This window comes from Lutjanus erythropterus, chromosome 18 (genome assembly GCF_056507025.1).
Source record: "Lutjanus erythropterus isolate fLutEry1 chromosome 18, fLutEry1.hap2, whole genome shotgun sequence".
Taxonomy (NCBI): Eukaryota; Metazoa; Chordata; class Actinopteri; order Lutjaniformes; family Lutjanidae; genus Lutjanus; species Lutjanus erythropterus.
This window is the reverse complement of record NC_139334.1, coordinates 16,227,467-16,249,998: the sequence shown is the minus strand read 5'-3', so window position 1 is coordinate 16,249,998 and position 22,532 is coordinate 16,227,467. Positions and strand designations below refer to the sequence as shown.

Sequence of the window (22,532 nt, the reverse complement as noted above, 5' to 3'; positions counted from 1 at the left end):
ATTGTATTTTGACCCCAAACAAAGTTGTCATTTTCTGTCGTCTTCAAAATCAAGTCCAGATGTGTCACATGATAATGATATTTTCCACTTATCAGGGTTAAATGCAGAACATCAGAGTCTGAGGCTGATTGATCGAGTTTATTCTGCTGGTGGAGGCTTCAATCACTGAATTTTAAATACCTTTTTATGACAATCTCAGCAATGGGAGAAAAACTTGCACATTTAACGATTGTAACATTCTCATTCAGTACGACATGCAGCTTTTAGTGAGTGGCTGACCTCCGTGGTGCGTACCCTGTGTGCAGGAATGACACGCCAACTGTGTCAGCCTTTATTAAAACAGATCCGTCTCTAAATGGTGTCAGCATTCAGTTTGCTGTAGAAGTATGAATGTTTAACCTCACACTACTTCATGTCATCTGTCATGCAGGTGCAGAATAATCGACTGGACAGGACTGGAATGAAATACTGAGGATTTATGTGCCACTTGTTCCTCAGGCCCCACTTTTAAAAGTCAGTTTAAAATGACTTCTGCCAGAGATGGATTTGACCGCTAAATACCATCTCTAGAGAGAAAGCCTTCGCTATGAGTGACCCTCGCAGAAGGTCAACATTTCCAACATTTCACCAACATCACACTAAAATCCACGAGAGGGCTTGATCTCACTTTGAGAGCTTAAGCAGGAGTTATTTTGCTGGTGTTGAACTTTCACATTTTATTTCCTGCAAATGCGGCGCACCTACCTTTAAACGTCAAAAAGTCACCGCAAATCCAAAGACATGATGTCACCGATAAAGAAGCAAAGGACCAGTCCAGGTAGAGCAGTCAGAGGGAAGCTTGTAAATATGGTTCTTTATTGCACACATGACATTTGTTTTCCTTTTCTTTTTCTTTTTTTGGTGTGAGCAACAAAAACTGGCATTACATGTTTTACACCCTATTCAAAATTCTCAGTCTAACCCTCTATAAAAACAAGGTAACACAAAACAAAATAAAAGCTACTTCACATAAAAACTTACAACTCCACAAAAAAAGAAAAAATCTCACAGATTTTAGTGCACCACTATATGGATGAGGAACTTACAGTATATACCATACTAGTATAATTTTAGGAAAAAAAAAATGTATTATACTTTTATCACAGTCAAAAAAAAAAAAAAGAAGAAAAATAAAAATCCAGTGGGGCTTAAATTTTTCTCATTCTGTATTTTGGTAGCATTTTGCCCTTTAACCACCTGAGTGCTACAACGCTGAGACCAATACTGATTGGTTAACCTGCCGTTTAACTCATTGGAGGAATGTTTGTTAAACAGAACAGAAGAAAAATAAAAAGACTGACAGGTGAAAAAGAAGTTAGTAGATAAATACACTGAATGCCCTGCGACAGATTTGAAGAGGCGCTGAGAACTCACAGCAGTATGCAAACAGACCTGCTTACATACTGTGGTCCAATCAGAAGTTCTCAGTTGATCAAATTCAAAATAAAGACCCATTAAATCAGAGTTTAATGGTGGGAAATGTGACCAAATTCTCATTTTTTTTTTGGTTAAACTTTCCCAGTTTCTTCTAAAAGAAGTATGTACAAAAATAAAGCGTGGGCATTTAGTTTTTTTGTGCTCAACAAAAAAGCTTTTGGCGAGATAAAGGGACACAGAAAATTGGCACTTGAATGATAAAGTACAAAAATATATAATTTCCCAATCTCAGGAGAAAAAAAGGCACTTTTTTCATTAAACTCACAGATGTAATATTTTAGGCAGTGTTTGTTATACATTGTGCTGAGATACCCTGCCACTTCCTCTCTGACATATATCTGTCTGTGATGGCATAAATGGACGGATTTTAGCTCAAGTTGCTCATTACGGCACAAGGAGCCAATCAAAAATCATTAAAAGGCCAATGCTACATTAATAAATAAAAAAAAAGCTTATGGTTCACATGTAAAAAAGGAGGGAAAACAATTTGGGCTTGCTGCCAGTAATCCAATCTCTGTCTCTACTTTGCTGGTGTACAAGCAGGTGTTATAGGCGAAAACACCCGTTTTTCAGATCAAAGACACAGAAAATGTTAATTCCAGAGAGGAGAGAAATGTTAAGTTTGATGTTAGACACTTTTAATCCTTGTTCTGTTGCTCGCCGAGACATGAAGAGAATTTGCAACATTTAAGGCCAAGTTGCTTTTGTTGTGCAGATTTCAAAAAAAAAAAAAAAAAAAAAGGAGGAAGAATCTGGAGGCATCACTCAGTGGGTTAAAGTAATAATCAGGATTAATGAAGTTAATCTTTTTGCTTGTGTGTGTCAGTGTCAATACCTTGAATTAGTGGAGGAGGAAGAAAAGCTGAATAGAAGAGAAGAGAGCTGAATGAACCCAGGGACGAGTGCACTGACACAGGAGTAGAATGAACAACACACACTGGCAGTGTTTCAGACAATAAAAAACAATAAATACTAGCTAGCTGAAAGCCATATCAGCATTTTACACAGGAAGGAATAGTTAGGTTGTTTTGATCCCAAAGTACTTCATATTGGCATGGTGTACTGGTGTGTGTCTAAGCATTATGGATGCTCCCAAACGGCCCAGTATTAGCCATTATATCAATAAGCCGAATGGGGAGAAGTGTTCACCAAACAGACAACAGCTGGTGATAACTGTAATGCTGCTATCCAGGCAGAACAACCCATGGAAGCAATAGAGTAAAAAATATACTGGGGACAGCTTTAGACTATCACACAACTGTCATCTATAAAGTGTCTGTTGTAAATAACTCACTACCATCTATAATGAGATGTCCTGCTCTGCATAATTCACAGTAGAATTAATCCTTTTGAGATGACTAATATGCAGTATTTTTGCACAGATAATCCTGCACTAACTAATAGTTAAGAGAAAAGAGGAAAATGGGAGTTTTATCTTCAGGGATTAAACCATTGTGTTCAGACAAATCACCCTTTTAAATCAGAGTGTGCTTCTGTTAAAGAGGGAACAGCTCACCCAGAAGTTAACCTCAAGTAAGTAACGTGCAGCTTTTTTTTTTTTTTCCACTCCCCCCCACCCCCGGACACTTCCTGTTGTCTCACTGGCGGGGGGGTGGTCAGTGACACACAAGGACAGGACAACTAACAAGAGAGTTGTCTCTAATAAACAGAGGCGACGAGACACAGCAGCGGTGTTGGAACTGAGCGGGGAGGGCAAGTATGAAGAGTGTCAGCAGATTTTCCTTCAGCACAGAGATGAGAGTGCGTGAGCGGGAGTGAGGGGGACGCTTATCAACTCGTGCAGTTTCCAGTTAGGTTGTGTGCTCGTGTGTGTGTGCGCTGAGTAATTGACTCTTCCTCAGTCCCATCCCTTTTTGCTCTGTGCTCCAGTAACAGTTGAACAAGCTTGGCACCCAGCGGAGCCTTGGCCAACTTTTTCCTTTCCTGTTTCCTGTGCTTAGATATGCTATGTGCTAAACTCAACTATGTTGAAAAGAAAATCAGATTTTGAAAATGGCTAAAAGATGTTGTTGGGGGACCTATAAACCATCTAGCAAATCTACATCAATCAGTTAATTACGGACATACATCTAATAGCTAATGTTAGCAAATTCTGAGCTAACTAGCTACCTAATCGGTCCATCCAGGAAGTTGCAAACACAACAATTAATGCAAATTCAACCAATCCCTGCAAAATTCTGTACAACCTTACAAGTAATGTAATCACTGCAACTTTTCTTCAAATTTGACCGTTATAGTTTACAAAAGTTCCACGAATCACAGCAGTCCCCTGCACAGACGTCATACACGTACGTATCAATGAACCAACTCGATGTTTAATTTACTTTTTTTTGTCACAGTACTGAAAAGAACAGGTTTGTTATTGCTATTGACAGATATCTGTGCTCTTTTAAAGTTCATCATTTTGAGCCTGCTGTTTTGAGCTCCAAAGAACTCTTTTCTTTTCACTTGTTCCCACAATATCGGTGCAAAAAACACTTTGCATTGCAACGTGCATCACAATTTCCCTAATTTCAACAGGAATGCCCCTGAAGTCGGATTTCTGACTCAGAAAGTTGGAGGAACCTGATCAAACACGAGCTCAAAATCCAAGATGGCTGCTCTGAGCATCAACAGTAGCAAAAAGCTGTTTATCAGCACTTTGTCTTTTGTGTCTCATTTAATCAGTCACACACACAGTATCGTCTAACTTCTGGTGTTATCAAGCACAAAAACGTTTTTTCCGACTTGTACTGGAATGTGTGACATCATTCCCAGCCCTGAATTCCAAGGTAAATGGAACACACCATAAGTACAGAAAAGTCGAAAGCTGACCGAGGTCCCGCTGCGTACGAGGTTTCCTCAACTGTGATTGGAGCACAGAGCATAAAGGAGCGGGACTTAGGAAGGGTCAATTGTGTGTTAAGCATATGTGCACATTTAACTAGTGTGAAGTGTGTGTTTATGTAGTGTGCGTGTCAGTCAGTCAGTGTAAGTGGTGGCCAGACACCAGTTTTAATTGTGTTAGTCCGTGAACCAGACCAAAGGTAATACATTCATGAAACTGGTTAAAAACACAAGACAAAATATCAGCAAGTTAGTAAAATTCTTACTAAGAATGTTTTATTAAAATAAATGCCAAGAGGTTAATAAGAAAAATAACAGCATACACCATGAAAACTAAATGCAAGCATGTAAAAATACTTATGACAAGAAAACTAATAAAGTAGCTAATGAGTTAAACAAGCTGGGAATTGGCAAGAAAAACAAAACAAAAAATATAACAGGGAAAAAGGCAACACTCCCCACAAGAGACAGTTTTCAAGATGTAAAAGAGAAGGAGGGGAGAAGGAGGGGGAGGGGAGGAAGAGAGGGCCGTTTAGGAAGGGGGAAAAAGTTGCAGTGGGTTTCATTAAAATAAAAAAAGCACTCAGAAACATGATTAATATACATATAAAATGAGATTAGAAAAATACATTATAAACCTGTAACAATGGCTGTTAATTACATTATCATACATGTAGTAGGCAGGCCAGAGAGAATACGGTAGGTATAGAGTTAACCTTTCACCTGATGGACTTATCCAGCCTTTCACAATGACACAGCAAGTTGTAACATTGCAGAGGGAATTTTCTTAATACTGTCAAATGCTGAATAGCCATCTCTTGCTCCACTTTAATATTGCATTTCAATTTAAAATAATAACACTGAGAAAGAAAAATTCATTGACCTTTCGGTGTAACAGCATGATGAAAGAGCTATGAATAGAAAAAACAAACTGCCAAGGGTAATATTGGGATCTGAGAATTCCTCAATTTAATAATATGAGTTGATTTCACCTTCCAGCAATAAGCTGTCAGTTGTTTCAATAACTGAAAACTATTTGGCTGTGAAATAGAGTTGCTTGTTTCATTATCCAGCATTTCATTTGCCCATTATAAGTCTCGTGATTGTATCGATGGTTTGCTGTCAGATTGACATCGAGAGACGTGGACTTGATGCTTTCAGTTTGCAGCTGTTGAAACAAGCGCCATCGGGGGCGACTCCCCACTTACTTTTCACATATACCTTCCCTTGAATGTTATGTATTTTTCTCAGCTCATGATCAAAACATGTTCTGGCAGACTACTGCATTGCTATTGGCAGTTCAAATTTGTTCTAGGAAGTTAGTCACAGTCACCAAAAATCAAGACAAATAGTTCATATGATCATTAAAATCTAAATAAAAAGAGAACAAAACCTGCACATACAGCAGAGTAAAGGGCCATCAAGTCAAGGAAAAAGAAAAAAATAAAATAATTTCAGGAAGACAAAACCATGGCACATATTTTTAGCTGGTCAAAACGACTGCTATTCTTTTTGCATAGAATAACTTCGGTAACACCACGATATGGTGGGAGCTACCCTGCTCGACTATTCAGAGCGTGTAACACTTAGCCATTTCCTCTCTGCGCCATCTTGGTGGGTGCTGGATATTATTGAACACAACTGGAATACTCAGAAAACAGAAACCACTGTTGATTAAGGCACTTTGATTTGATCCTTTTTAAAACTCTCTAGGCATCTCATCTCGCTTCTGATCCTCGCTAAGCGTTTCAAGGGTTATGACTGTTTTGGTCTTCGTCTTGCTTTTTCCAATCATATCCAAAGGTAACAGCACTTTTTTTTCCTCACCCACTCAGTTTTTCTGTTTCCCCTCTATACTGTTTTAAACTTTTTTTATTTCATTTTTTTCTGATTTTGTAACTGCAAGTAAAGTATCAAAAGCTAAAATTGCCAAAAATAGATTTTTCAATTTTTTTCTCTTCTCCAGCACCCTGTAAAATTATCTATGTTTTGTTCTCTTCTGTATTTGTATATGCAATGACAGATATCTACATTTTTATATATTTATATATATATTTATATATATATAAGACGTATGTATAAAGCAATTTGAACAGGCAGGCATGGCTTTCACATCCTATTTTTTCTTGAGAGAGTTGAACAAAAGATTGTGGGCTCAGGAGCTAAACTACGATCACAGGGAGGTGTGACACATTGTGGATGCGCTTTTGGATGGTTTGCCGTGTGTACAAATGTTTCATCATTAAAAGAACTTTGCAGGAAGGCTCAGATTATGCCCAACTAAAATTTACCTGGGGTTAGAAATAAAAATACACTTAAAAAAAGAAAAGAAAAATTGGCCAAATGTTGAGATGCAAAACTGAAAAATAAACAGTCTTTTCGCAAATGTGGCTGATGAAACAACTCAATATGGAAACCAGGTATCATGACAAAAGCATTTATGTACAGAACGTCAAAGTGCCCTTCCCCTTAGCAACATACTGCACACTGTAAAAAGAAAAAAAAAGTTGAGAAAACTCAAAATTTCATGTCAACTTACTTCAAAGTTCTGAAAAGTTTTACCAACTAATGTTTTGTTGAGATAAGTGACTTTTCTTTAGATTAATTTGAATTGTTTGAGTTTTAGAAACTTCCCAAAATTATATTGAATAAACTGTTGAGTAAACTCAATGAAGCGAAAGTGAATAATGGTTAATAATTTAATATTTTCAATTGCAACCAACTGACTTGTGGTGGTGGTGGGGGGGTCAAAACTAAAAGATTCAAGTTTATCTAAAGAGCAAAAGTACATTATCTCAACATAAGATCACAGGTCAGCAAAACTTCAAAACTTTGTTTATTGTAGTTCAAAACTTTGATTCAAAATTCAAAAAATGTAGTGAAGGCAGCTGCCTTGAAATGATGAGTTTTCTCTTTTTTTTGTTTTTACAGTGCACTGATTTAGTGTTAATTGTCTGCATTCACCTCCTCAGAAAAAATAGAGTATTACTGGGTGAAAAAAAATCATCTAACTGACTGGCTGTCTGTTCCAGCTGAAGGCAGGCACCACAAATTCACACCTTTCCAAACTCTAAAATCACAAAGAGAGCCCTCTATGAGACAGATGCATAATTGCAGATATATAATTCATTGGAAAACCCTTTGGCTAAATATGCACACTTAATACTTTTTTTTGTCTTTTCGATCACAGCTCAGCTAACTCATCGAGATATTTTTCTAAATACATCAGGCACTGTATGATGGATGTAGTGTGGATGGGGGCGTAGCAATGGTCAGTAGCTAATAAGCACTGCCCCAAATGTCCCCGAAGCCTCAGCACACCCTACTTTCATTGTAGTATTAATTAAAAACACACACACACAGAAACCCATCAGCCCAAATAATGACCTTCCCATCATGCCCTTCATGATTCCTTATTTTCTGCATCAGCCTGCTTTTTGTTTTCCAGAGATAACCACCTGCCTTATTTTGGCTAGTCAATTTAAGCAAAGCTAATTAGTCAAATATGAACAACAGAGAAACCAAAATCAAGTGGAGAAAATGACTCAAAACAAAAAAAAGAGAGAAAAAAAAAACAACAACACATAAATCATAAAAGCTCCTTTTGCAATCATTTCAGCCATGCTTTAAAAATAAAAACAGACAGAAAGCTGTTTGGAGGTGCACACCCAGAATGTGTCAGCTCATAATTACATCTTAGAGCTCAACAAACTTGCACTACATGTGAAAAATGACAGAAATTAAACAAGTTAATGTGAGTGTATGTTCTCTTTCCTTCTATTTCTTTTTCTCTCCCGATAGGTGGGTGGGTTGGAACAGGGTGGGAGCAGGTAGGGGGCTTGTATATTTGAGGGGGATTATGTCATCATTACTCTGAAACCAAATGGTTTGCGTCAAATAGATCTTGAGCTTTGTTTCATTCGAGTGAGGTCACCAAATTAGAGCGATTACAGGAGGAGGAGGAGGGTGGGTGGGCAGGTTGGGGTGGGGGTCTTTATTGCTATATAATTCAGTGCAGATTTATGAGTAATACCACAAACACATCCACCCAGTGTATGATTCATGAAGAAAAAGAAAGAGAAAGAATGGGAATTGAACTCAATGAACAGAGGGAAAAAATGAATATTACACAACTTTTTGTTGGGTTTTTGTTGTGTTTCTGTGAAGATTCTGCGTTGGTTTCTATTTTTTCTGTCAGAACGTGTTAGGGTAACTGTACGGGCAGGCGCCTCTCTCTCTCTCACTTGCGTCCGAGAGGCTAGCAAAAGGCAATTACCAGTTAACTGATCAGCAGGCAGGCTTGGGGCGGCTCGTCATTGGGTGAAGAGTTCAGAGGTCAGAAGGTCATGTGTTAGTTGCCGGTGGCGGCTAGGTGGTTAGAAACAAAAACAAAACAAACAGAAAAAAAAGATAGAAAGGATATTAGTGTCAGCAAGAAGAGACTGGAATGACATCATTTTAACAATAAAATGAATGCAATCTCTAATGTTGCCCCCTCCCACTCCTAAATCCCCTGCCAATGTGAGATGAACCCAGCTAATCTCATTTAAATCATGACGCTGTCACATCATGATCCCAACTACTGAAGCCCCCACCCTGAATCAGATCAGGTAGCTTAATGGTGGTTTAATTTCAGCGCACATTGCCCCCAAAACCAAAAAAACAGAAGCAAAGAGAGCTCGAACAGACAAACACAATTAAAAAATAAGACAAAAATCTAGTGTTTTAGTGTCTGTCAAGTTGGAGTGCAAGTTACAAACAGTGTGATTAGTGGTAAGGAGACTTACAGTAACTAATGTTATGTGAGGGATAACTGCGACTAGTGGTAAAAAATGTGCAATGAATAGATGAATCGATGCTTTCCGATTCTTTCTCTTTATTTAGCAGTATATTTTTATATAATATAAATATACACAAGAACCATAAATACATTTGATATAAAATGCTCAAATATAAAATGACAGTACCTCATGTACAACTGAAATATTAAAAATGTATTTTAGCTTTATTTTCAGTCTATCTGCAAATACACTGGAGAGAAATGCAAGCTACCTCAGCTTATGTCTGTGCGTGTCTATCTTCCATAGAAAAATAAAATGCAAAATAAATTTAAATCTCAAGGTGAAATGGTGCCTGGTAGCAGCGCGGCTACTTGTCTTCTGCCTGCTAGGTCTCTAACATACAGTATAGAAATGCTTCTCCTTTTTTCTTTGCTCCTTATGAGCCAAGGAGGAGATAAATCATGTATGGGAACAAGCCTGCCCCATTTTAGGCTCTAATCTCACATCAGAGGAATGTCATTATACACCTTCAACACTGCCTGCTAAGTACTACCTGTCCTGGCTTCACAGCTGCATGAACCAAAAGCTGTTAAGATCACTTTTGCCTGAGCTTTTTTGACATATACACAGTCTACATAAAACTGTATATGTTAAGTACTAAATGTAAACAAAATGTGCAGACCACAAGCAACCATTTAGCTGGTGTGTGGATGTATGGGGGTAGGATGTGGAGTCATACAAGTGCCATGAAAAAAAAGATTAAATATGTGAAATAACAAGAAAATGAATGCAGAAATATCAAGGGTAATAAAGAGTATCAATAGGTCGATACAAAAATGTGAACACGTAAAGAGAAATAAATAAAAACGGAGAGGGACGTCTCTGAAAAGACGTCTGGATGGCAGCATTTGTTGCTCCAAAATCTGTATGTACCATTAATGGTTCCTTCAATTAAATAAATGTGGGAATATAAACACAAATAATAAAATCTAAAGGAAAATTATAAGCTTCCATTTATGTACAGATTTAATTACTTTAGAGACATATTTATTTATTGCATATAAATCACACCTTTTCTCTGTATATTTTAATTTTATATTTTGACATGATGTAATTTATTTTTCTCCCTTTATTTTTCCTTATTTTTCTCCATATTTCTTTTGCTCAAATGAACACTTGAATTCTACTGGAAAAGAGTAAGGGAAATTAAAGGGAAAATAAGTAAATAAATGTAATTATATATATATGTGTGTGTGTGTATATAACAAAATAAATGTAAATATAAAGTCATTCATTTATTGCTGTACACTATATAATATATTAATTGCATATAAAATGACACTTTCAGTATATATATAATTTAATCAATCTATTTTCCTCCTTTTACTTTTCCTTATTTTTATCCCTTTTGCTTTTGCTTGAATGAACACAAGAATCTTGCCAGAATTCATGTGCAAAGGAATTGACTACTTAGCCTTGGCAGGAAGAGATGATTGACAGGCCTTTCAAGTAATAACAGAAGCAACAGGGAAAAAAAGAAGGATAACTGAAGGGATAAAAATAAATGTCATTATATATAAAAATCAAAAATTATATACAGAAAAAAAGTAATGTATTTATTTTTTTATTTATATTTCTACATTTATTATCTTATTCTTTTATTGATTTAGTCATTTTCATGGCACTAATATGACTCCACAGTAGGAAAGGTGGTGGGGGGAGAGGAAAACAAAAAATTATACAATACAGACAATATACAAATTCCCAACTAAGGCATCGAGGCATAATAGGCATAATAATCATTGAAATTCATCAGTCAATAGCAGAGTGTAGCTAGGAGACTAAACTGACCTCTGTCAGCGGTCACAATCCTTTGGTAAGGATGGACCCGCGTGTCATGCCGTCTCACTTTAGTAGCCATTGCACCTAGATTGTAACAGGTCCACAAGGTTAGAAACCATTCACTTTGAGCAGGGGAAAAACAGTCATCTTTTACAGTAATAATAACATTCACATTTTTAACCATTATCATTATAATGCTTGGATAATACAACAATACACAGAATAGCAACATAATACAGATTATAGTACATATACACACACCACGCATATCTTTTTTTCTTTTACGTGTATAAAAATGCAGTAGAAAAAAAATAATACATCTTTTTTGGAGTTTAACTTGGTATTTAAAAATGCATAACTTAAGTAATAAAATTCCACAGTGCTGAGTTATATAGAGGACTCTTTGAAAAAGGGGACACAGGCTCCTGGGCTATCTTGAAAAAAAAAAAAGAAAGAAAAAGAAAAAAAGTGATTCTTCCTCTGGGATCCAGAGGGGGATTGAGAGAAATTTGTCTCTTTATTTTGAAAGGTGAGGAAATCCAATACAGCTCTGATGGTAATTGAATAGTGCCAGACACCACCTGCCTCTTCCCACTCTCTTTCATTTCCTCTTTCCCTCTTTCACCATTTCTCTCCAGGTCAATCTGTTCGCTGGCAGCGGAGGCTGTCATTTTCCTCCTAAATTTGTCACAACTGATTTCTTCCTACTGCAGTGCTTGATACTGCCTCGCATACACGACAAACAAACTTGCTGGACTGTCAGTGTATGTTCAAGTACTATTAAAATGAAATGCGTGCAGGAATTAAGACAAATAAATATCCCAGAGGAAGAGGGGACATGTGAAATAAGTTAGAAAACTCTACAAGGATTTCGTTCTGGCATTGTCAAGTTATGAGTGAGTTTTGGCTTACGACTACGCAGCCACCTACACTATTCTGAAGAAGCAGATGGCCTGACATTTCCTTATTCTAAGACACGCCAATGGTGGCTAGATACAGTAGCGCAGGCAGCCGAGCCAAGTGCATGCGGGTGTGTGTAGAGTATGAGAGTGTGAGAGTGTGTTCCACAGGGCCCTGTGTTGCTGAAGGCACCAATCGATAGTGTGAGTAAATAAAATGCACTAAGCTGGTGTAACCCTGCAAGTTAAAGAGAGAAAAGCCAGTCAGCTGCCCCTGTCTGTTCTACACATGACTCCCAGAGGCACCTGAAATACACAGGTCAGCTAAAAATCACACTTGTGTCTGCTGCTGCCAGATGATGCCGTGGACACCGGCAGAGGAGGACTGTGTCAAATTAAAGCTGGAAAGCAACTGGCAATGGTCTCTTCTGTCTTAAAGGGATATTTTGGATTATTTGACGTGGGGTTGAATGAGGTACTTATTGATAGTCGGTGCATTACCTACAGCACATTGCAGCTGGCACAACCCCGACTTGGAGAAGCAGAGTAGAGTACCAGCATGGAAGCTAAGCAATGAACTGCTGTGGACAGGGTCAGTAACAAAAGATATTTTAGCCACTTAAAAAAGGTCCACAATATTAGTTTTAAGTTTACACTATATTTAGAACATTTTCTTCACTTTACTTTGCCATCACACAGCCTGTTCTGATGGGAAATTGTGGTTATATGAGCCAAATCTCACTCTTTCCAAACTGAAATCCATAGCCAAATCAGTAATTTTACCTCATAGAAAACTGGAGTTGCTGTTGTATCACTGCCTCAATCTTAGTGTGTTTGTGTTACTGCGTGACTTCAGTGAATCTAAACCATCCTTTTAAAACACTGAAGTCACGGAATAACTCAGACAAACTAACTCATTGGTAGACTGGCAACTCCCATGTTCTGCGTGATAAAATTACAAATTTTGCCTATGAAGTTTGGTTGAGCAAGAGAGGGTGATAGTTGGCTTATACTGTCTAACAGTGGTTTCCCATCAGAAAAGGCTGCCTGACAACAAGGTACAGCTGTGAAAGTATTACTAAATATAGTGCATAATTAACATGATATGGATTTTCTTTGGATGGGAGTAAAAGTGGATAAAAAGTGGGTAAAATGCATTTTATTGCTGACCCTGTCCACCGTAGTTGATGGCTTAGCTTCCGTGCCGGCGCCCCTCTCTGCTTCTCAAAACTGGGGGATTGATGACTGGCATGTGCTGTAAGTGAAGTGTCAAAAATATTGATTTACCGATATATACTGATTCTGAATATTTGTAATGGTTTCAATACTCTCCAGCTGTGAGTCGACACTATTAATCTTACTTAATTTCAATGATTTCAGGACCTGATCCAACAAGAAAAAAACAAATATTCCTAAAGAGCTGTAATATTGAAAATGCTGTCAAATTTTTCAAGGTATTTGTATCGATATTAGAAAACCCAATACCTTGACAACACCACTGTAAAAATATAATGGCTATGAATAAAGAACCATATAAGCTCACTTCAATTAATCCAATCTATCCTTTCAACAGGGGCAAATCTGCCTTGCTTTTGTTAACTGCAGCCTCAATATTTAACATATGGTGTTGATATCAGACTCTATTTAATCAATTTATGTTCTCTTTGGTAGCAGATGTGTTGAGCTGAAAAACTGACAATGAATAGAATATATAGGCCCTCATATTGAACTGTACTCCTGACACAGAAACTAAGGGGAACGTCAGGTATTAGCACAGAGCTCAAGTTCAAGAGGGGTGAAGCTAAGACAATGGAGAGAGGGGAAGGAGAAGAAAAAAGGGAAGACTGGAGGAATTTAATGAACATCCCCAGTGGGAGTGAGAGAGGGACTATCTACAGGCATCAAGGCCTGCCTGCAGAGAACAGCGCAGAGAAATGATTTCAAAAGCTGCAGAAATCCGAGGGGATCTGCCGCCAGACTGAATATGCCTCCAGGCCAGTGCATGAAAGGGTTAGAGAGCAGGCTGCGTGTATGTGAGCGTGTTTCTGTCAGCGTGCCTCATTTCACACTGAGGCAAGTCCTCCCCTATATAAACCTTGCAGAAAAGAGGCAATGTAAACCTGAGAGCAGAACTGTTTGGCGAGAGCATAACTAAAAAAAACAAAAAACAAGCAAAAAAAAACAGTGAAGTCTAAATTATAAAAGAGAACTTTCCAAGAGCCTAGCCCTCACAGGGTAATGTCTGCCCCCCTTTTGTCATTTTAATACAGTGTCCATATGAGCCACATAACTGGTAATCCCATTACCAAGAGCTTCACCAGCACATCCACTCTGTGAGTTTGTCTGTTTTTGATCCTCAGGTGGACACGACATATTTACCTTTCAACAAGTCCTGACTGTGGCTCATGGAAGCCGCGTCCAGCACCCCGGCTCCGGGGTAAAACAAGCTGCCCTCCTGTCCAGGCTGGCTAAAGTTGGCCGCTGTACCTGCCGCACCCATGCTTCCCCAGGCTCTCTTACCTAGAACCCCACTGTGCTCGATGGGGTACTCCAGCAGGGAGGTGGGTGCCAGGGCGTAAGGGTACTCGTAAGGGGTGGTGTAGATTAGCCCGCCATCCGGTGTGGGAGGCACCAGGGTGGGGGTGCCATTGGGCAGCATGGCAGCCATCTGAGTGGGCCGGATGAGGTTCATGATGGGGGCCCCGGCTGGTGTTGGGGGCCGGAGTGCCGGGGGTGGCAGCACCTGACCCGTGGGGGCCGCTATGAGACGAGGGCCCTGAGCGGCTGCTGCCGCCGCTGCAAGAGAAAATGCAAGGGTGGCTGCCATAAGCAAGAGAGCGAAGGACAGGAGTAGAAAGAAAGAAAGTTGATCATAATCACAGATGAACAGTGAAGGGTGAAAATACAAAAGCAGGAAAAGAAGAAGGAACGGGAGGTGGCAGGTATAGAGGAGAGAGGAGGGAGGGGGGCAAAAGGGAAAATTAGTCCATGCAATGATCATGGTGGTGAACCACAAAGCCACAATCTGTTGCAAAAGAAAAACATAGCCAAACAAAATAAAAAATAACCCCTTACACCAAAACACAAGAAGCACACAATGCTGCTGTCATCCCAATGCATTCAAAGCATACAAATCACCATGGCAGCTACACATTCAACTACTGGAAAGGTGAGGGTAAATAACACACACACACACACACACAAACAGAAATGGAGCTGCTGACTACATGTAGAGGACAGATACTCAATGAAGGTTTCACAAAAGACTGATCAGGAACTTTGGCCTGGATATAAAGCTCACTGATCACCAATGAGAACATACTCCAATTAAGTTGTTAGTAAGATAAGGAGTGTCGGTCCCGTAATGCAGTCAGCAGTCCATTTAGGCTGGATAAGGTACAAAAGAACACACAAAAATCATTTTTCAAGTGGTTCTGCATTAGCATGTGCTATGAGCCGTGCCACACAAGCTTCCCCATAGGCAGGTCGATTAAATCAAGCGGTAACTACAGTTAGGTGGTGGGCCAGTTCATCATGGCTACCATTTGAGCAGATGTTATTTAAATTGAGAAATGAATCACTTTGAGTTTCATTTCATTAATTTGAGCTCAAGTATATAGAAGAAGCCAGTTTATGATCATGTTTAAATTAAATTATGAATGATAATTAACAACATAACCAAGGGCCCAGAGAGTAAAATGTTTGAGCTACACATAATTTACTGTATCATGACTATGGCATTTGGTACTTAAGGAGCAAACACTGTACATGTGCGAGCTTGTGACTAACATGCAGAGTTGAGCAAGTGGAATACAACAATGTGCTGAAAGTTTAGAGTCCGCCAACAGCAAGTGATACAGAGCGATCGCATCTGGATTGCAGGAGGGGTGGGGGATGGGTGAAGGAATGGATGAAGAGGAAAGAAATACGGAGTAGAATGGAATGGATGGAAGTTGTCCTACTCATGGTTGGGTAGGGACACATGAATTTTTTGGAGAGCTTGAGAAGAGAGAGGTCTTCTAGTGGTCAGAGATAGTACGATGTATGTACACATGACATCTGACTACACATTAATTTAATGATGTAAGTTTAATGTGTTAGTTAATGAGAAATACAGACAAAAAATATTTAGTTTTTTCTATAATAGACCTTTTTCACAGCATCCACATTGATATGAATTCATAGGGTAAACACAGGTGGTACCATTGGTACTTATTAGGGATGCCCAGATCAACTGATTGGTATTCAGTAAAACAGTTTGCCGATCGCAAAAACTGATCAATGACACTTCAGGTAATTCTCAGCTGAGGTTTACCCCTTTTCCGTACACATGCGCTGGCTTGGCTTAACTTGGTTTGACTTGGCACATGCTAATTAACCAAAAGGAGCACTACAGCCCCAACACGACTCTGCCGCCAGAAATGATTTCATTAGCAGGGTTTTTTGGAAATCTTGAGCCTAGAACCAAAAAGATAATACTTGGATTATACTGCATGAGCTGTGTGAGAGTTTTTAAACTGATGTTTCGATATAATTTTGGTATTTTTCAAATGAGAGTGCCACTAAAAAATCTGGACTGCATGGCTTGGTTCATTTAATGTTCATGTGGCGGCAACACAAGGTGAGGGGAGAGTAAGTGACATCCAAATCTTATTGAGGGTTAGTTTGGTTAGTTAGCATGGGACATTTCACCAATCAGCTGAGAACTGTCTCCAGTAAAAACATTCTGATAGATAGATCAGCCGATATTGTTTATACAGAATAAAGGACATACACATTAACACATTTTTTGCAATTATCCCTCAAAAGTGGTTAAAACTTGTGACTGTGAAACAGTAAACTTTCAGCAGTATTTTTAAAAATTATGAATAACGATAAAATAAAAACTAAAAAGATCAAAGACATAAAATGCTGCCTATAAAGCTAACAACTAAGAACAATCTGCATCATGCTCTGCAAAACAAATTTTCATATTGGTGCTTATCTGACAACACACATATCAATACTGATGTAGACCAATACATCTGTGATAAGCCAATGCCGGGCCAATAATATTGGTTGAAAAGATATATTGGCTGGACTCATTAATCCTGATCACAGTTTACTGAATATCATCAGATAACTATCAGCAGATGATTTAACTGGGAATCCCTAATTAGTGTCATTGGTAACACCTGCATTTCCCTAATATTTCTTATAAATCTGTCTGCTGTGAAAAAGCTATATTTAGGTATGGTTTTTGCAGTTAAAAGATTAGTCATGTATGGTGCAAAATAGATGGACTGTGTATATGTGTGTGTTCATGGTAGATCACTTACGTGTTTTGATGTTGTTGTCTCTGTATGTCCCATTAAGAATCGCTAGCTCCATCAGCTGCATCTTCTTCAAATTATCTTCTCCCTCCGCCTGTGAAAAACAGAAACTTTAATGTCCATTCATAGTAACACACCAAACACTAATTCCACACAAGCTGAGGCCCATTTAGCGGCCAATTGAAACAATCCACATGACGACCATTTCACCTAACAACATGCCTGGGTGTTGTTAAAATGCTACAGTGGGCTACTAAATCATTTAGACACTCCATGTCATCTGTTCTCCACAAACACCGGTTGGACTGGGTTTAGGGAAACAGAGATGGAGATAAGCTAAAGTGCTGTTGTCATGGCAGAGTGCCTTGTTGTTACTAAAATGCTGACAGAGACATTAAGTGTGGGAATGCATATTCATAATCCATATCAGAATGATAATTACTGTAATTTTCTTTGCTCCCTTGTGCGCAATCAAATGCGCAATAACCGCCCTGGCTAATGTCAGTCCTGTCAATTAATGTTTGGATAAATAAATACAAAAGCCGCAGCCACTGTCATTATCGCCAAATTAGGGGACTGAAATTATTCACGGAAAGCAATTAAGATAGCACCCCTCCTCCCACTCACACCCATCCATTCCTCCCCCCCTTTCCTTTCTGCACCCCTCCCTCTTCCACCTCCACCCCCAAACTCCATTTCCCCTGAAGCTACCGAACACTCAATAACCATGACAACACAAAAGCCCCTGTGATTTTCCAGGTTGTACATCATAATTTAAGGAGGGCCTTGTGTGAATTACTCCCCACACTGAAAGGTGCAAAGACAGGCATGTGAAGCCATGCTGCCCTCAAATCCACCTTAAGTGAACTATTGATTTCACGCCTTTTGCTGCTAAAGGTAAAAATGTGATGCTTGTTCACACACGTCAACAAAGAGAGGTAGCTCATGCATATACACTCTGCATTAGGGTTGCAACCAGTGTGTTTTTATTATTGATTAATCTGCGTATTACTTTCACGACCAAATCAATTTGTCTATAAAATGACAAAAAAGTGAAAAACACTAATCAGAATTTCCCTGAGCACAAAGTGACATCTTCAAATTGCTTATTTTGTCCAATTATTAATCCAAACCCCAAAGACTATTCATTTACTATATAAATGGAAACAAAGGCAGCAGATCATTTAAGATGCTGGACCCAGCAATTATTTGACATTTTTGCTTTAAAAACGACTGAAATGATTAATTGATTATCAAAATAGTTGACAACTAATTTTAGCAGGGTTCCTACAACTTTTCCAAAGTCAAATTCAAGCACTTTCAAAGCATGTTTAAGCTTTCCCAGCACCTCACATCTGTGATAAATGACATTTCTATATATATATATATATATATATATATATATATGCTCAAAATGATTAGACCCTATTTAATTTCTTCATCACATTAAAGCTACTACAAAAAACCTTCATATTTTGCTGAATTTGGATGCCCCTGTGAACAAAAGCAGTGCTGTTTCCACTGTAATAACCACAAAATATAATGTTAAAACTAAAATCTTGTAAAGAAAAATTTCCTGCTTCCTTTTAACTGGATAGTACTGTAACTTTGCCAAAGAAAACACACATTTGTTTCATCTGGGAAAAATGAGAATCCGACCCAGTGGCAGCCATTAAGAATAATTACATAGAAATATCACATCTTCTTTCCTGTCTGACTTATTTTATTTCTTAATCTAAAAAGCAAACTGTCCATTCAGAGAGCAATTTATTATGAGACTAAAGCAATGACAATTTTAAGCAGTTTCCAGCACTTTATCCAAACTCCAAGAACTTTTAAAAACATAAAAAAATAAAATAATTCAGGGATTTCCAGCACCTCTAGGTACCCAGTGGCTGACTAATCACTGCAGCTCTGATCTGCATCTACATGCTAATGCATCATGTGCACGCAGAGTGAGGCAGACCAGCCGGTGCGTGGTGGCAGTGATGAAAGCAGGGAGGCCGACACTGAACCCTCCTCCATGTCTCTATTCTATCTCTGCACAGAGTCTGTCTCCAGGACTAAGTTTAACAACAGACTGCCGCTCTATTCAGAGGACGATAAGGGAAAGAAAGACGTGGACGGGGAGAGAGAAAGAAAGGGAAAAAAAGAACGAGGGCTCAGAGTTAAGCTCTCCCCTGAGACTCCTCCTCAACACAGCCACAGAGAGAGGAAGAGAAAGAGCGAGGTTAAGCAAGAGAAAAAGTGACAGAGGCTGGTCTCCCTTGACTAAATATAAGGCAGTGGCTTCAGAGCAGTCACAGTATTCAGCTGTGTGTGTGTGTGTGTGTGTGTGTGTGTGTGTGTGTGTGTGTGTGTGCGCCTGTGCAATGTTTAGTGTACCACAGAGCTGCCAATTAACGAAGCAAGGAAATTCTCTCTACTGCTTTCTCTCCTTCGCTACCTCCATTGTGCTCTGTCTCTCTCGTCTTTTAATGGGGAAGTCTTGAAGCACAAAAATGACAGCACAATTTTCTAAGCTATAGCACATTTTCTTGCAAAGACAGACCAAAGGAGAGTAATGCAAACAGTAGTGATGCAACATACATGATATGGAACATGTGGCTTCAAACAGTGTAAATGATTATAATCTAACTATTCATGCAATATTTATTCTGTTCAAAATAACATGAACGAGTGTGAACCATGTTATACCAAACCACAACTCCTGTGTTCTGTAAAGTAAAATGATTGATTTTGCCTATGGAGTTTGGTTGTCTTGGAAAGAACAATATTTGGCTTATATAACCGTCAGGAAGGGCTGTCTGACAGCAAAGTTAAGATGGGAAAATACTAAAAAAAAAAAAGGTCCACCTAAAAATGATATCAGTTTGAGTGTGTGCTATATTTAAAGTAGCTAAAATATCCATTGTTGTTGGAGGTGTGCCAACCGGCATATACTGTAGGTAATACACTGACTATTGACAAGTACCTCATGCAACCCCACTAAAAATCCAAGTGATTCCTTCAAGTAATTCTAATAATTTTGCATTCCTCAATAATTCAAACCCAGCCACACATTCTCAAGTTGCTCTTCAACAGTTGCCAGGCCCTATTTGATTCCCTCACTAACAGCCTTGGAGGTGAAAAACAGGCCACTTGACATGCAGTGTCAACAACGATAACCACACCAGGCTAATTGAACATGGCCCGGGTCAATGGCTAGCATGGCTAATATGGGCGAGTAAACCCTCCTCGATGGAGAGACAAAATCACTACTAATTAGATGCTGCAATCTCTATGTAAACACTTGTACACATGAATGAGCAAGCCCTGAAATAGCTGCCTATCACACCTAAAAGAGTACAAAGTAAACATTTTTATCAGCTTCTCATTGTTATCTCTCTGTTACTTCCTCTCTTGTGTTCCTCTTTAGTTATTTACATCTCAAATTAAATCAGACCTTGACCTCTACAACCTTGTACAGTTTAAAAAAAAAAAAAGTAAAAAACCAGTCTGCTACACTTTGCTAACAACTCCCACATATTCAAACAGCTGTTTTGTCTTCCTTCTTTCTTTCTTTGTGTCTGTGTGTGTGTGTGTGTGTGTGTGTGTGTGTGTGTGTGTGTGTGTGTGTGAACGTGTCTCCCCCAAAATCTCTGTCAGTGGTTGTCTGAAAGTGGGCCAAGCCGACATGCTAGACAAAATAGAAAAACGAGGCAAGGAGAGAGAAAGGGACTAGACAAAACAAGAACTTCACAAGATGCAAATCATGAAGGGGGCCGAATGTTTCACGCCTTCTAAGCTTAACACGTTTGTGACAACAATAAATCAAACATTTGTCTTTGCCTTTATTGTCCCAGTATAGAGAGCTGTATAAACACTATCTACTCTGCTGAAACTATACCCATCACAAGCTTTCCAAAATGCACAGGCCTGCAGTCTCCCAACAATAATTTAAACGTCTCCTTAGTCTTCCGTCTCAAATTAGGTGCAGGTGGCTCTCATGAGCAAGATGTATCCCAGCAGAATGAGCTGAAGCACAGATCCTCTGTGTCTTTGTGGCTGCGCTCAAATACTGTGGGACAAGACTAACCTTTTAAAATTCAGTCAAAATAATGAGAACATTTGGGGGGTTGTTAGAGGTGGTTTGGTTTCAGGCTGTGTGTATGAGAGGGAATAAAAAAGAGCTCAGTAGCAGGTTGCAGCTCAGCATCCATGCTGGGATATGAGTGTTAGAGGCTGCTTATGTGTGTTTGTGTGCCTTCTATGATGATGGATCTGCATGGTTGTGGGGGTTAAATGGGCGCAGGACAAGAGGGTGCCACCATCCATCCAATTTTGCATAGGTGGCACACTGCCTGTTGAGAGGAGAGAGACAAAATAGAGGGCAGCGAGAGGGGAAGAGCACAGATGCTGCTGCGAGGATGAGGTGTGCGCTGCTGTGTGTGAAATGTGTGTATCCCCAGTGGAGTGCTGCTGATATAGCTCCATCTTCTCGCTAACACAGTTTGTTAGCTAAAGCACCCAAACCCCGACAGATCACTTCTGTTTTACATCTGAAACAAGCTAATTCTTCCCCCATCAAAATACAAATCCCCTACTGCAACGTTTGTCTATTTTTCTGTTTTTCTCCTCTATAGTGTGGAAGCGTCCTGATTTGAGTTGCACAGCAACTAAGACGGAAAATCCAAAATGGCTGCAGACATGAGAAACCGAAAAGATAATGCTGGTGACAGTGGAGAGGAGTTGGATCAACTTGAATCGTGCAGCCCTCTGTGTAGTGGGCCAGCTTCCTACAGCGGAAGCACATCTTAGATGAATGTTTGATGAACAGCGCCAGGGAGAGCAGTTTAATGTTGCCTTGCTCAAGGTGTCGCCACAATTAACAGACTCCTCAGTCAGCATGCAGCACCCATAATAAAACATTCACTCAGCCTTTGCTGGGGCTGTGCATGTGAGCAATGCTGCATGTGTGTGTCTGTAATGATCTGGCTGCTGGAATTCCCAAGAGAGCAATAGCTGTTGGATTACAGAAGGAGAGGGATGAGGAAAGGAAGTTTTCCTTTATCATCTCTAACATGCATGCATGCATGCACGTAACAAACACACCCACACACCCTGTCCATCAGCGAAAAAGCCACTCAATAAAGCTGCTCTATCCACAAGAATCAGATTCAATCAATGAGGCCTATTTGTGAAATCAGCAGAGCGGTAAAAGCTATCAGGGAGGAGCAAGACAGAGGGATGAGGGAGGGAGGGAAAACGAGGAGGGGGGAGACGGGAGTGCGATGAGCTAAAGTAGGTGAGCCGTGTCCCACTGCCACTACCTGACAACCCTGCGATGAGGTCACCAGATGCATGCTAAATCACTGTCATGCTTCACTCTGTCT

At 39.3% G+C, this 22,532-nt stretch overlaps 1 protein-coding gene across 5 annotated transcripts in view; it reads right to left on the bottom strand.

Annotated features, from left to right (window-relative positions):
* Positions 1-7,353: 7,353 nt before the first annotated feature.
* qkia (QKI, KH domain containing, RNA binding a) overlaps positions 7,354-22,532 on the bottom strand; it is a 97,555-nt gene continuing 82,376 nt past the window's right edge. The window contains exons 5-8 of one of the 5 annotated variants that reach the window (XM_084742850.1): positions 17,164-17,251; positions 14,225-14,665; positions 10,956-11,030; positions 7,354-8,691 (exon numbers count right to left, since the gene is read on the bottom strand). In XM_084742850.1, the coding sequence (XP_084598976.1) occupies positions 8,675-8,691; positions 10,956-11,030; positions 14,225-14,665; positions 17,164-17,251 (621 nt within the window). In that variant the 3' untranslated portion in view covers positions 7,354-8,674. Of the gene's footprint in view, positions 8,692-9,179; positions 11,031-14,224; positions 14,666-17,163; positions 17,252-22,532 lie in introns of those variants that run through there. The other 4 variants (XM_084742853.1, XM_084742849.1, XM_084742852.1 and 1 more) reach the window with 4 other exon arrangements.